The 17328-nt window shown below is 39.2% G+C and overlaps 1 protein-coding gene across 1 annotated transcript; it reads right to left on the reverse strand.

Annotated features, from left to right (window-relative positions):
• Positions 1-7477: 7477 nt before the first annotated feature.
• LOC138897716 (uncharacterized) lies at positions 7478-7834 on the reverse strand. The gene has a single exon (XM_070183723.1). It carries the CDS (start codon positions 7832-7834, stop codon positions 7478-7480), a length of 357 nt encoding a protein of 118 aa, XP_070039824.1.
• Positions 7835-17328: the final 9494 nt, after the last annotated feature.

The following is a 17328-nucleotide window of genomic DNA, read 5'->3' on the forward strand; positions in this document are numbered from 1 at the left end:
TGTCATCGGATAGCATTCAATGAGAAAATATTCTCTAACATTAAATGAGCGACCGTTGCAGAGAATATTTGCATTCATGGCCTGCCATTACATATTTATCAATGACTCTTTTATTATTATTTAAGAGGAGCTTGATCTTAGGATCTTGTTTCCCTAGGTAAAACTATAAATAGCAGGCCCTGCAACCATTGTAAGGACATAAAATTCTTTACAAACATATGTTGTATTTGACTTTTGCTCTCAATTAAACAACTTTACTTACTCTTTGTCATTGCTTTCACTTTTGTCCTCGGAGAAATTGTGCTCAGAGCGAGGCTTATCATCTTCTTCAATTTCAATTACTAAATCTAATTTTTAATCTTATCTCTTTATCATTTTTGGATCAAATCAGTTCGCTTGTCTATAAACCACGTAACATATTTAACTGTACCGTTTTACGGATAAATTGTTTGGCACCCACCGTGGGGCATAGACAGTTGCGTAATTGATTTTATCCCTGCGTTTATTACTAACTTGTTTTGATTCTTTCCTTAGCAAAACAAGAAAGATTTGGCAACTAATGATGTCGACATCACGCATAACGTAGAGGGGCACGAAGAACTGTCCTAATATGATGATTCAATCAGCGACACCCGTAACGAAGGTGATGAAACAACCCCGGTTCATGAAGGACGGTACCCTCGGTATGTGCCGGAGCTAACTCCCATAATGCGGAGGAGGAACATGTCGTGGAAACAGTAAAAATCTTAAGAGAACAAAAAAAGCAATCATGAAACACCTCTCAAGGCAGGATCGGGTCATGACTAAGTTGAAGCAAGCTTTCACTACTAGAAATTCGACAAAAACCGACCACGGTCGACCGACCAATTTTGGTCTGTCAAAAAAAGGACCAAAGTTGGTCGATTTTTCAAAATATTTTATTTTTTATTTCTTTTTACGAAACCGACCAACTTTGGTCGGTTTTCTTTCACGCAAAAATGCGAAAAACTATTTTTGAGTTCCGCAAAATATATTTTTCAAGAAACCGACCAATTTTGGTCGGTTTTTTATTTAAAATAAATTAAAATTAATATTAAAAAATAATCGAAATCGGCCGGTTAATTTGGCCGGTCATTTTAGAAAACCGACCGAATTCGTTCGGTAATTTTATTTTTTAATAAAACTGACCAACTTTGGTCGGTTATTTTCGTGCGAAAATACAATTAAAGAGTATAAATGAAATAAAAGACAGTCTTAAAATAAAATGCAACAATGGTCTAGTGGTAGAATAATATCCTGCCATAGTACAGACCCCGGTTCGATTCCCAGATGGTGCATTTTTTAATTACATAATTAAAATACCGACCAACTTTGGTCGGTTTTTTCGGTAATTTTTTTTTTGAATTTAATTCACCGACCAAAGTTGGTCGATGTGCCCTTCCGACCTTCAAAATACCGTCCACACGTAAATGGTCGCGTTTTGGACAGTTGTTGGCTATTACCGACCCACTTTGGTCGGTTTTTTTGGACTGTTTTGCCCGGATTTTTAGTAGTTTTTATCAGGCACCTCCAATAACGCGAACAAAAGGGGGCCGACTCCTCTTAGTGATCCTACAAACCAAACGACTCAGAGGGTCGACAACAACACCCCAAGAGACGAGGATGGTTTCGACGAAGCCGGAGGGATCGGTAGTGGATCCGGAAACAACAATGGGAACAATCCCTTCAAAACCGAGCTCATGAGGTTTATGAGGGAAATGAACGAATGAATGGATCAAAATGCAAATGAGTTTCACGCTCGGGTGGATCAGATTTCGGATGCACCACTAATACTAAAAGACCCGGATTCAAAAAAATATACACAATTGCCGTTTAAACCGAGCACAACACCAGAGTTAATTCCGAAGAGGTTTCAGATGCCAGACATACCAAAATATGATGAGACTTCGAATTCACAGGAGGACATCATAACCTACACCATTGCTGTGAAATGGAACAATTTGGCTAAACAAGAGATTGAATCGGTCTTACTGAAGAAGTTTGGTGAAACCCTCAAAAAAGGGGACCTGATATGGTATTCACTCTTACCCGAGAATTCAATTGACTCTTTTTAGATGCTTGCAGATTTATTTATTAAGGTAGATGCCATGTCAAGGAAGGTCCAAGTGTCACGACCCAAAATCTCGCCTCAGGCGTCGTGATGGCACCTAGTCTCTAAGACTAAGTGAGACGATTACTTACCATAATTAAGCCAATTTAGCAATGATATTTTAAATTAGAGAATTATATAAAATACCGAAATAAATGTGAAATAAGTCTATGCGGCAATAATCTCTACAACCTCCCAAGATTAGGTAACACAGAGTCACGAACTCTAGATGAATACATGAAAAGATCTCAAATATCGAAATACAATACTGTTCAAATAACAAGCTGGCAGTACAATAAAAGGAAAGGACTCCAAGGGACTGCGGCGACCAAGCAGCTCTACCTTGAATCCTCGCGATCAATAAGCTAAATCTGCCTAAGTCTGATATCTCCAATACCTGGATTGTCACAAAAATGTGCAGAAGTGTAGTATGAATACACCATGGTCGATACCCAGTAAGTATCCAGACTAACCTCGGTGTAGTAGTGATGAGGTACAAGTCAAGACACCTACCAATCAAAATAACTTGTGCAGTATAGAAGTACAAAGCTAATAATGAAAGCAGGAATCAATAAATGGCAACAAGAATCAACATATGATATAAACAGTAAAGTAATACGAACACCGTGAAAGTACCATTGAAACCAAATAAGGAAAATAAATAACAACCAATTAATCAAGCCGTTCTAACACAAGTTTCACAACGAAATTACTCCGAGATACCTCATCTCATAATCACAAGTCACGAGTCTCAACCCACAATCATATGATCACGGCACCTTGTGCCCACATTTCTAGCCACAACCGCACGAACAACTCAGGTGCCACTATCTCAATCCGCTCGGTATGATCACAGGCGCACAATCACAAGCTGCCCAACGCGGTCACAAGCTCAATACCACAATCCGCCCGGCATGGTCACAAGCTCAATACCACAATCCGCCCGGCATGGTCACAAGCTCAATATCACAATCCTCCAGGCATGGTCACAAGCTCAAAATCGCAATTCACCCGGCATGGTCATAGGAACATGAAAGCAGATAATACAAGAACACATGGGTACGATCAATAAATGTTAAGTTTTGTACTCCTGAACTAGTATAAGTGGCATGCTACGGTGTATGCTTGTGCAAGTATACTATTACAGCCCAAGTCAACAAGTAATATCAAAGACATCGAGTAGCGCTATGAAAGCAACAAAACAAGTGTCGTAAGGTGTATGACAAACACAAGGAGAATCACACTATCACACGAATATCGTCAACATAATTTCCCCAAGCCATCACACATCATCCCTGGCATTGCCACCCTTATCTCTCCGATAGCCACCCGTATCACTCCGCCCTTAGACACATGTATCACTCTGATAGCCACCCATATCACTCCGCATAATAGCCACCCTTATCCCTCCGTTCGGACAATAACACAATAGCCACCTGTATCACTCTGCATAATCAACAACACTGAGATGCCACCCTCATGCCCTGCATAACAACAACAATGAGATGCCACCCTTATGCTCCGCATAACAACAACCAATCCACACAAGAATTCACATGTGCTAACATCACAACAACACGACATATCAACTCGTACCACAAGTGTCCATAAGCCACAACCTTTCCAAAAGGTCCAACAATATCAATATTTCCACAACAAATAGTCCACGGCTCAAGCGCAATCTGTAGAGAATTTGAATAACAACAAAATGAATGGGTAAGTAATTCAACAATGAACAATACCCCCTTTAATCACAACTTCAATTAAAATAGATTAATGACTTTCAGTAACTTCAACTTCAATTAATTGCTTAAGGATAAACTCGATAATGAAGGTATCTCTATGAAATGACAAACTTCGGATTCTAGTTTATGAAATAGGCTAACAATGAAAGAGATTGCACGAACTAGCAACTACGTCTAATGCATGAGAATAACCCTGTAACAAAAGGATATCATGTAACAATAATTTCAATTAAGAATAACTCGACAATAAAAGAAATAACATAATGATAAAAGAGGTAACAACTTCAAGCAAAGCATATAAGAGTAAACTTGACAAGTAAAGGATGTGACATGTAACAACAACTTCAAAAAAAGCATGTGAGAGTAAACATGACAAATAAAAGATATAGCATGTACTAACAATTTTAAGTAAATAAATACATGAAGGAAGCCTAAGAGTCTAAACCGGTCAATTTCCACATATAAGCTCGAGTATGCACTCGTCACCTCGCGTACACGGCCTTCACATAACACAAATAGCACAAACAACTCAAATCCTAAGGGGTAGTTTCCCCAACACAACGTTAGGCAAGATACTTACCTCAAAGAAGCCAAATCGATACTCTAAAATGACCTTCTCATGTGAAACAATCTCCGGACGGCTCAAATCTAGCCAAAATAACTTAGTATCATAAATAAAAACTATAGGAAATAATTGTGGATAATAAAGCTTCGATTTTTAATAAAACTTAAAAAGTCAACCCTGGTTCCCCACCTCGGGACCTGACAAAACTCATAAAACCCGAACACTCATTCGGATACGAGTCCAACCGTACCAAAATTATCCAATTCCGATATCAAACCGACCTTCAAATCTTCATTTTGCATTTTGAAAGCTTTTACAAAAATCCTCAATTTCTCCAATTCAAATCACTAATTTAATGATAAAAACAAAGATGGAATCAAGAAATATAATCAATTCCGTGTAAAGAACACTTACCCCAATCCAAAGTGTAAAAATCCCCTCCCAAATCTCCCAAATCCGAGCTCTCTAACTCAAAAAGTGATAAAATAACAAAAGACCTCGAAATAGAGTAATATAGATCTGCCTAGGTGTTCCTCTTCGTGGTCGCAGAACATGCTACGCGATCGTGAAGCACAAAATATAAGCTGCCAATTGTGTTCTACACGAATGCGTGAGCACCGATGTGAATGCGAACAACAATTTCCAATACACTTCACGTACACGTTATTCCACTCGCGAATGTGGAGACCAAAATTCCTGACGACTCCTCCCAGTCTTCCTTCTACGTGATCACGTATCATCACTCGCGAACGCGGTCGCCTCTTCGCGACCACGAAGAACAAAATACCTGAGTCCACCATGACACTATGCGAACGCGAAGAAACAGGCGCAAACGCAGTTAAGAAGACACCAGATGACAGAACAACAATCCAAAAATGAGATGAAATGGCCCGTAGCCCATCCGAAACACACCCGAGACCTCGTCCAAACATACCAAAAAGTTTCGTAACAAAACACAGACCTGTTTGAGGCCTCAAACCACATTAAACAACATCAAAACTATGAATTACACCTCGAATCAAACTTAATGAATTTATGAATTTTTAACTTCTACAACTCGTGTCGAATCATATCAAATCTACCCGGAATGACGTCAAATGATACAACAGAGCTATTCCAACTCCTGGAATCTTAATCCGAACCCGATATCAACAAAGTCAACTCCCGGTCAAACCTCTCAACCTTCCTAACCTTCAACTTTTCCAACTTTCGCCAAAATACATCAAATCAACCTATGGACCTTCAAATCCAAATCCGGACATACGTCTAAATCCAAAATCACCACACGAAGATATTGGAATCATCAAAACACCATTCCGAGGTCCTCTACACAAAAGTTAAACTTCAGTCAACTCTTGCCACTTAAGCTTCTAAAACAAGAATCATTCTTCCAAATTAATCCCGAATCATCCGAAAATCGAACCCGACCACACACGCAAGTCACGATATACAATATGAAGCTGCTCGAGACTATAAGACACTGAACGGAATGCTAATTCTCAAAACGACCGGTTGGGTCGTTACATTCTCCCCCTCTTAAACAAATGTTAATCCTCGAACGTGCCAAGAACCATTCAGAAGTAATCAAATCACTGAATGAACTCGCCATACATATACTCGCGGGTGATCCCATGTCAGCCCAATCCACATAAGCACGATAACACCATCTCAACTGAAGATTTGTTTTCCTTCCACCCACACCGATAAGCCTTAGAACCAAAATTTTCACCATCCGATCATTTTCCAAAGACCCGATTCCCACATAAACACACTATATCAACCTCAACCAGCTGCCACAGCTCATGTATACACCCACAAGGTATGACCACCTGATGTAATACATCACCCACATGCCCATAACAACATCTCTGACCACAACAGATGCCCATAATTAAATCCATCACAGGTAAATAACATCATAACAACTAAAATATTATCCCAAACCTTCACAACGCTGATATCAATGCAAGAAACATGAAGATTGCATAACGACTCATCCAAATCAACAAGTCACTCCCAACGCCACCTGGGCACATACCTCGTAAGCTAAACCCAATAAGGATGCGAATATGACTGAATATGGAAAGATGAACACAGAGAGAACTATCAAACATGTTCGACATGTATAACTCCCTATCAGTACCATACTACAAATCCATTCCACAAGGTAGAATCAAAACATATGAACTAATCACAAGGATCTCATCCCACTATAACTTTACCGCGGCACGTGGCCCGTTCCAAACATATCAAACCACATAAAAATGCGAGGATCCCATCCTCCGCTCTAAATTACAAGTAGAATACACATCACACCAATCGAAACCTTCCAGTAACTCAATTCCGTGAAATAAAACCACAACATGTAAAGGACTTCCTATACCGGTATAGCACCTAGATCATAAATCGTAAACAAAACATCTAGAAATCACATCAAAACCTACTGTAATGAGTAAACGAAAGTTCATCCTAGTCTCATAACTCTCAATGGGAAACAAAACAAAATGATAGACATGGGCTACCACTATAGAATCTCCTAACACGGGTAAACACATAGGCAGAGTATAAGAATCACGTAACACATCCATATATGAAGCCGATAGGAGGACTCATACCGATAAAATAGGACCGGATCAATATAAGACTGATGTTCATCTATGGAAAATTGAAACCATACCTGCAATAACACCATCTAGTGCAACGAACTCAGCCCTACCATGGAAAGCATATCAATGGGCCGGGTCGGGCCTCCTCTCTAGGGTGCCCTCTAACCGCCTATCCTCCAACCCTAGCTGGTTGTGCAGGTGGAGTAGCAAATGTAATAGAGCCCATAGCCTGAGTTCTCTGATGAAATTCACCTCTCTCGAGTTTGAGAAAATCTCTCATGATGTGTCTGGTATCGCCAGACTTATAACAACCCCTTTATGGGCATGGCTACTGGTACTGAGTTTGTGCTGGGTAAATGGAATAATCGATGTAAGTACCACGTGCAGGTGGTGCACTAAAAGATGACTTCCCCATATGAGTACCCTGAGGTCCCTAATTAACTGGAGCACCACGAGTAGTCTGAAGTGCGGACTGAATTGGCCGGCTACCCGAGCCTCCGCCGTGATGGGTCATAGTTGAAGAGTAGAATCCACTAAATCCTCCAGAATCTCGAGACCTCTTGGTCTCCTTATCCTGCCTTTCCTCACCCCGAATACGCTCTAATCTCATAGCAATCTTTATAACCCGCTGAAACGGAGTATCAGTCTCTAACTCCCGAGTCATGCTGAATCTAAGACCATAACTAAGCCCCTTAATAAATCTACGGACTCGCTCTCGGACTGTAGGAACCAAAGTAGGTGACTGACGGGATAACTTACTGAACCTGATGGCATACTCCGACACCGTCATGGTGCCCTGACGCAGCTACTCGAATTCTATGCGCCATGCATCACGGATGGTCTGGGGAACAAACTCGCTCAAACATATCTCTGAAAACCGAGTCCAAGTGAGTGGTGCCGCATCAACTGGCCTACCCTCCTCATAAACCTGCCACTATTGATATACTGCTCCCGACAATTGAAATATAGTAAAAACAACTTTGTTCACCTCCACAATACCCATGGTGCGGAGAATACAGTGACACCTCTCTAGAAAACCCTGTGCATCATCGGTAGCTGGAACACTAAAATTAGGTGGACCATACCTCTTGAACCTCTCAAGTCTCTTTTGCTCCTCCTCTGATGCCCCTGGAATGACCTCAAGCTGAATGGAATAATACGTAGTACCGACACCACACCCGTAGTATGACCAACATGAGCCTGCTGCTCTGAAGTACGGGCGGTAGGAGTCTGAGATCTTCCCCCAATCTGTAAAGTAGCAGGTGCAACGGAGATCAATCTCGCCTGAGACAATGTACCAAACATGCTCAGGAACTGCGGTAAAGTCTCCTGAAGTCTGGGGGTAAGAACAGGTGCCTCCGGTGCCTATCCCCCAACTAGAGCTACTGGCGGCTTCTCAACTACTGTTGTGGCAGGTGCTCTAGCTACGACATGTGCCTCTCCCTATCCTCTACCTCGGCCCCGGCCTCTCGCAGCTCTACCAGGGGGTGCGAGTGTCTGCTCAGCTAATATGGTAGAGTGTGTCCTCATCATCTGTGAGAGAATAGAGATACAAAGGCTCAAACTTCGAAATCAATAAATCTGCACGACAGGAATGAAAGAAGTGAAATTTTACTAATAGTTCTGTAGCCTCTTGAAGATAAGTACAGAAGTCTCTATACCGATCCACAAGACTCTACTAAACTTGCTCGTGTCTCGTAGAACCTATGAACGTAGAGCTATGATACCAAATTATCATGACCCAAAATTCTGCCTCAGGCATCGTGATAGCACCTAGTCTCTAAGACTAGGAAAAACCGATTACTTACCATAATTAATCCAATTTAACAATGATATTTAATTCAAAGAATTATATAAAATACCAAAATAAATGTGAAATAAGCCTCTGTGGCAATAATCGTTACAACCTCCCAAGACTAGGTAATATAGAGTTACGAGCTCTAGCCGATTATATGGAAAGATCTCAAATATCAAAATGCAATATTGTTCAAATAACAAGCTGACAGTACAATGAAAGGAAAAGACTCCAAGGGACTGCGATGACCAAGCAACTCTACCTTGAATCCTCGTGATCAATAAGCTAACTCTACCTGGGTCCAATATCTCCAATACCTGGATCTGCACAAAAATGTGCAGAAGTGTAGTATCATTGCACCGCGGTCTGTACCCACTAAGTATCCAGACTAACCTCGGTGGAGTAGTGATGAGCTACAAGTCAAGACACCTACTAGTCAAAATAACTTGTGTAGTATAGAAGTATAAAGCTAATAATGAAAGTAGGAATCAGTAAATGTCAACAAGAATCAACATATGATATAAACAGTAAAGTAACACGAACACCATGAAAGTACCATTGAAACCAAAATAAGGAAAACAAATAACAACCAATTAATCAAGCCAATCTAACACAAATTTTGCAGAGAAATTACTCCGAGATACCTCATCTCATAATCACAAGTCACGAGTCTCAACCCACAATCATATGCTCACGATACCGTGTGCCCATATTTCTAGTCACAACCGCACAGACAACTCACGTTCCACTATCTCAATTCGCCCGGCATGATCACAGGCTCACAATCACAACCCACCCGGCGTGGTCACTGGTTCACTATCACAATCCGCCTGGCATGGTCACAGGCTCAATATCACAATCCGCCCGGCATGGTCAATAGCTAAAAATCAAAATTTGCCCGGCATGGTCACATGCTAAATATCAACATGAAAGCAGATAATGCAAGAATACAAGGCACGATTAATAAATCTTAAGTTTCATACTCCTGAATTAGTATAAGTGGCATGATACGGTGTATGCTTGTGCGAGTGTACTATTACAACCGAAGTCAACAAGTAATATCAAGGAAAAGGAGTAGCTCATCGAAAGCAACACAACAAGTCATGTAAGGTGTATGAGATACAAAGAGAATCACACTATCACATGAATATCATCAACATAATGCCCCCAGGCCATTACACATCATCCCTGATATTTCTACCATTATCTCTCCGATAGCCACTTGTATCACTCCGCCATGACGATATCATTATCCACTTGTATCACTCTGATAGCTACCCGTATAACTCCGCATAATAGCCAACCTTATCGCTCTGCCCGGACAATAACACAATAGCCACCCGTATCACTCCGCACAATCAACAACAGTGAGATGCCACCCTTATGCCACGCATAACAACAATGATGAGATGCCACCCTTATGCTCCGCATAACAAAAACACATCCACACAACAATTCACATGTGCTAACATCACAACAACATGACATATCAACTCGTACCACAAGAGCCCATAGGCCACAACCTTTCCAAGAGGACCAACATTATCAATATTTCCACAACAAATAGCCCATGTCTCAAGCACAATGTGTATAGAATTTCAATAACAACAAAATAAACGGGAAAGTAACTCAACAATGAAAAATACCCTCTTTAATCACAACGTCAATTAAAATAAATTAATGACTTTCAATAACTTCAACTTCAATTAATTGCTTAAAGATAAACTCGATAATGAAGGTATCTCTATAAAATGGCAAACTTCAGATTCTAGTGTATGAAATAGGCTAACAATGAAAGAGATGGCACGAATTAGCAACTACGTCTAATGTATGAGAATAACCCGGCAACAAAAGGATATCATGTAACACAATTTCAATTAAGAATAACTCAACAATAAAGGAATTCACTTAATGATAAAAGAGGTAACAACTTCAAATAAAGCATATAAGAGTAAAGTTGACAAGTAAAGGATGTGACATATAACAACAACTTTAAATAAAGCATGTGAGAGTAAACATGATAAATAAAAGATATAACATGTGCTAACAATTTCAAGTAAATACATGAAGGAAGCCTAAGAGTCTAAACCGGTCAATTTCCACATATAAGCCCGAGTACGCACTCGGCATCTCGTGTACACGGACTTCACATAACACAAATAGCACAAACAACTCTAATCCTAAGGGGTAGTTTCCCTCACATAAAGTTAGGCAAGATACTTACCTCAAAGAAGCCAAATCAATACTCTAAAATGACCTACTCATGTGAAACAATCTCCGGATGACTTAAATCTAGCCAAAATAACTTAATATCATAAATGAAAATCATATGAAATAATTCCGGATAATAAAGCTTTGATCTTTAATGAAAACTAAAAAGTCAAACCCTGACCCGCACCTCGGGACTCGAAAAAACTCAAAATATCCGAACACCCATTCCGATACGAGTTCAACAATACCAAAATTATCCAATTTCGACATCCAATTGCCCATCATAAGTCCTTGAAATAGAGGAAATATAGATCTGCCCAGGTGTACCTCTTCGCGATCGCGGAACATGCTACGTGATCGCAAAGCACAAAAATATAAGCTGCCAAATACATTCTACGCGAACGCGTGAGCACCGCCACGAACGTGAACAACAATTTCTAGTACACTCCGCGAACGTGTTATTCCACTCGTGAACATGGAGAGCAAAATCCCTAACGACTCCTCCCAGTCTTCCTTCTATGCGTTCTCGTATCATCTCTCGCGAATGCGATGACAACAACCTTCCCAGCTTCGTGACCGCGAAGAACAAAATACCTGATTCCACCATAACACTACGCGAATGCGAAGGAATAGGCATGAACGCGATTAAGGAGAGAGCGGTTGACAAGACAACAATCCAAAAATGGGAGGAAATTGCCCGTAGCCCAACCGAAACACACCCGAGGCCCCCGAGACCCCGTCCAAACATACCAACAAGTTCCATAACATAACACGGACCTTCTAGAGGCCTCAAACCACATCAAATACCATCATAACTATGAATCACACCTCGAATCAAACTTAATGAATTTATGAACTTTCAATCTACAACACGCGCCGAATCATATCAAATCAACCCGGAATGACGTCAAATTTTGCATGCAAGTCCCAAATGACACAATAGAGATATTCCAACTCCCGGTATCGCAATCAAAACCCGATATCAACAAAGTCAACTCTCGGTCAAACCTCTCAAACTTCCAAACTTTTAACTTTTCCAACTTTCGCCAAAATACATCAAATCAACCTACGGACCTCCAAATCAAAATCCGGGTATATATCTAAGTCTAAAATGTACATACAAAGATATTGGAATCATCAAAACACTATTGCGGAGTCGTCTACATTAAAGTCAAACTCCGGTCAACTCTTTCCACTTAAGCTTCTAAAATAAAAATCATTCTTCCAAATCAATCCCGCATCATCCAAAAATTAAACTCGGCCACACATGCAAGTCACGATGCACAATACGAAGTTGCTCGAGACCTTAAGCCACCGAACGGAATGCAATTTCTCAAAATAACTGGTCGGGTCAATACACCAAGCTATTAATAGGGACATATTCAGGATTGCACAAGGTGAGTTCGATTTGCTGTGAGAATTTATGATCCGGTTCCAGAAAGAGAGGATGCTACTACCGGTTGTACTAGATGAGTGTGCAACGGAGGCGTTCACAAAGGTTTTGAATACATGGAGCTCTGATGTCTCCCGAAAGTTGAAAGAAAGCATGCTCGAATTCCAAGCTACCACATGGGCGGATGCCCATAATTGTTATGAGTCAAAAATAAGGATAAAGGACAATCATCTCAGGTTCCAAGTATCAAGCAAGGGACGTGATCGAGAAAAAACCCAGGATAAAGTTAAAAGCGACTTTGATGTGGATCGGCGGTCGTCTAGAGGTCATCTGTTTGCCGTATGAAAGAACCAATGGTTGGAACATCAAAGGGTTTTGGTCGTTGGATAGGTTCACTCTCGTTAAAAGAACCGATCAGGGCCGTAGAAGTAGATCATTCTAAGAGAAGGAGATACCAAGGGCCCGTGACCCCGCATATCCCAGGTTATCGGATTATAACTTCAACATCAGCTTTGTAGAGTTGGTATCAGTGATGAAGAATATCAAAGAAGCACGGTTCCCGAAGTCAATTCGTTCTGATCCTAGCCAGAGGGATCCCAATTTTTGGTGTGAATATCATGAGACTCACGACTATAGAACTGGGACTGTCGGCATCTATGTGAAGAGGTAGAAACATTGTTGAAGAATGGCCATCTCAGGGAATTGTTAGGTGACCGAGCCAAGAACAACTATGGCCAAAGCCAGGACAATGCCGAGCCTTCGAAGGTAGTGGAGGGGTCCCTTCGGTTGACTATCAACATGATTTTCGGAGGGAATGAAGTTAATGGTGTGACCCTATCAACGACTAAGAAAACAAAGATGTCAGTGACTCTCAACAAGATACTCCGGGAAGTCACGAAAGATTATATCACCTTTATGGAGGAAGACGCTAACGGACTCCTCCTTCCACAAAATGACACTTTGGTAATCTTTCTCAATGTTTTAGATTTTAAAATTAAACGTGTTTTGATTGACCCAGGAAGCTCAACCAACATCATCCAATGGAGAGTCTTGGAGCAAGCAAAGTGACTGGAAGGATCATTCCGACGACAAAACTCTTAGCTGGATTCAATTTGATAAGTGTGAAAACCTGAGGAGAGATTTTGCTGCCCCCAAACGCCGAAGGATTGATCAAAACCACTCTATTAGAAGTGGTAGATGACGATATAGGTTACAATGTAATCCTTGAAAAGTCGTGGATACACAAGATGAAGGTTGTACCCTCAACATATCATCAACTATTGAAATTCCCAACCTCGAAAGGAATCAAGCAGACAAAAGGAGATCAACCAGTGGTAAGGGAAATGAATGCAGTAACTATTTCCAGCAGCAAGGGAAAAGAATTTGATAAATAGAAATTATAGGAGCCGATGCCTTCTCCCTTTCTGAATGAAGATGATAAGAGCGAGGTATCATCAGAATCCTATCATGTTCCGAGATATTTTCAGGTACCGGAGGAGACGGATGCGACCAAGTCAACCGCAGAGGAACTCGAGAAAGTGACCTTATTCAAAGACTTCTTGGAGAGGAAGTTTCATCTGGCGACGGGATTAAACCCCAAGCTCAAGTTAGGGTTTATAAATTATCTTAAAGTTAACGTCGATTGTTTTGTGTGATCGCACTCGGATATGACAGGTATCTCATTAGAGGTAGTCGTGCACAAGCTAAGCATGTATCCAAACTTCCCACCGCTAAGGAAAAAGAAATGCTCGATAACAGCGGTCAGGAACAGGTTTGCTAAAGAAGAGGTAATATGATTACTCAACATTTGTTAAATCTGGGAGGTAAATACCCAGAATAGTTAGCCAACGTAGTTGTAGTAAAAAAAAAAGAATAAGTTTAGAATGTGCGTAGACTATAAGGATTTAAATAAGGTGTGCCCTAAAGACTCATTTCCATTGCCAAACATTGATCAAATGATTGATGCTACATCCGGACACGAGTTAACGAGCTTCCTTGATGCTTACTCCGGGTACAATCAAATCAATATGAACTCGAAGGATCAGAAAAAAAAGTTCTTTCATAACGAACTTTGGCAAAATATTGCTATAATGTGATGCCATTTGGGCTTAAGAACGCCGGAGCCACTTATCAAAGGCTCGTTAATAAAATATTTGAAAATCAGATAGGCTAAACAATGGAGTTATATATTGATGACATGTTAGTCAATTCTTTGAATGCAGGAGATCATTTGAAATACCTCCATGAAACGTTCGATATCTTGAGGAAGCATAACATGAAACTCAATCTAGAAAAATGTGCGTTCAGGGTTGGTTCCAAAAAATCCTTTGGGTTCCTGGTCTCGCAAAGAGGGATCGAGGTAAATCTCGATAAAATTAAAGCTACAGAGGACATTCCAGACCAATTGACATATGTAAAGGAGGTACTGAGGATGACCGGAAAATTGGTGGCTCTAAGTAGATTCATCTCGTGATCCTCTGAAAAGTGCCATAACTTTTTTCACTTCTGAAAAAGAAGAACAAATTCGAATGGACTCTGGAATTACAACATGCCTTGAAAGACCTAAAAATGTACCTATCAATCCCCCGTTACCGTCAAAACAGGGGGAAGGTGAGCAGTTGCTAATATATCTAGCGGTCTCGGAAGTAGTGGTAAATGTCGTTTATGTCCGAGAGGAAGAAGGTATGCAATTTTTCGTTTATTATGTTAGTAAAATATTATCGGGATTGGAGACTCGCTATCAAGGGTTTTCCATCGGATAGCATTCAATGAGAAAATATTCTCTAACATTAAATGATCGACCGTCGCAGAGAATATTTGCATTCATGGTCTGCCATTACATATTCATTAATAACTCTTTTATTATCATTTAAGAGGAGCTTGATCCTATGATCTTGTTTCCCTAGGTAAAGCTATAAATAGCAGGCTCACTAGCCATTTTAAGGACACGAAATTCTTTGCAAACATATGTTGTATATTACTTTAGGTCTCAATTAAACAATTTTACTTGCTCTTTGTCATTGCTTTCACTTTTTTCCTCAGAGGTATTGCGCTCGTAGCCAGTTTTGTCATCTTCTATAATTTCAATTGCTAAATCTCATTTTTAATCTTATCTCTTTATCATTTTTGGATAAAATCAGTTTGCTTGTCTATAAACTACATAACAAATTTAACTGTACTATTTTACGGGTAAACAAGTATATATCCCAACAATACTTTCAGAAATTACTTACTGTATTTTGTAAAGGCTAAGCTAGGATTTTAATTTTATAGGTTTGTATTTTAAAACAACGGTTTCAAATGTTTATATCTGGATTTTAAATTTAACATATTATTTAATAAATTTTTATACAAATATATAATTTGAGCAAAACTTTTTGGATTCAACCAAACTAGCATGTGGACTTCTGCCTTCACCAGTGATTATGTGACGATTAGGCAACCAAAATTTCCTCAAAATGGAGGGCTTAAGGTTCTTATATGCAAAACCAAACCAAAAATAGAAAGAACATGTGGTTCGAGAATGCTGAAAATTTGCTACGGTGGTTTTTTTGGTTTTTTATCACGATATTAGCATTGGCACCCAGATAATTCGGATTTACGTTGTGTAAGATCCATGCATTAAAGAAGGAATCATACTCTACTAAGATTAATTTTTTATTATAACAGCTTGAACCCGAGACCTTGTTAAAGATGTAAGGGACCCTATCCATCTCACCACAACCCTTGATGGTGGATAACGCTTTTGACTGAAGATAATGATATGTTGCTAACAATAAGATCTTATGCAACTAGATGTTCACTAAAATGGATTATAATTAAGCACTGAAATCGCCTCTAGTGCAATATAGTCGTTGCTCCAGTACAATTTTATCGCTGAGGGTAAACTATATAATTAAGCTTATTTAATTTAAATGGCCATACTTTAATAGTTGACTCTTGAGAAGTAAAGAGTGGAATAGCAAATTAGGACAAATGTTCAAACCTTATACTCGAATAGTTGACTCTTGAAAAAGCAAAAATAACAATGTGTTATAATAAAATTAAATTATGGTGGATATCTACTCTTCCTCCATAATCTTCATCTCAAATGCTTAATGACATATTCAATGACATATTTTCTCCATTTTTCAAGCCTATATAAAGGCCTTGTAATAGATAGGAAAATACACATAATTGAAGAAGAAATAAGAATCTCTCCTTTCTTTCTCTCTATATTTCTTAGCTTGTTTTTCCTTGTTCTATATTGTTACTTTGAGCTATATTTTATAACACGTTATCAGTACGAAGTCTCTAACCTCAAGGTTGAATTCCATTTCTAGTAAGGTATATCTCGATGATCTATTGTCAAAATTATCCAGATTTTATTCAGAAAGGTATGTAGTGTTACAGACACGTCTTTCTGCTCCAGCAACAAGTCCGAGCTTTAAATCAGATAAGTTTGTACCACTATTTAGAATAAGCAATGGTCTGGTTATTAAAAAATTAGTATTTATGTGGCTGCAAAGGATGTCACCTTGTTAAATTTTCATGAACTAAATAATAAGTGGCATGCGGTATACTAAATTATCTACAAAATTAAAATTATACTTTATTATGTATGCTTATGATTTTACTTTATAATACAATTTTAGTATGCCTAGTATAATGATTATACATTAGTTTACTGTAAAATATAATAATAATAATAATAATAATAATAATAATAATAATAATAATAATAATAATAATAATAATAATAATAATAATAATAATAATAATCGTAACTATTTTATTTTGATAAGATAAAATATTAGTACAAGAAGTATGTACTACACCAAAATTTTCACTGATGATAGTTCTTATCAAATTAACATGTTGAATCATTTCTATATGGAAAGCATAT

Source organism: Nicotiana tomentosiformis, chromosome 8 (assembly GCF_000390325.3).
Source record: "Nicotiana tomentosiformis chromosome 8, ASM39032v3, whole genome shotgun sequence".
Classification (NCBI taxonomy): domain Eukaryota; kingdom Viridiplantae; phylum Streptophyta; class Magnoliopsida; order Solanales; family Solanaceae; genus Nicotiana; species Nicotiana tomentosiformis.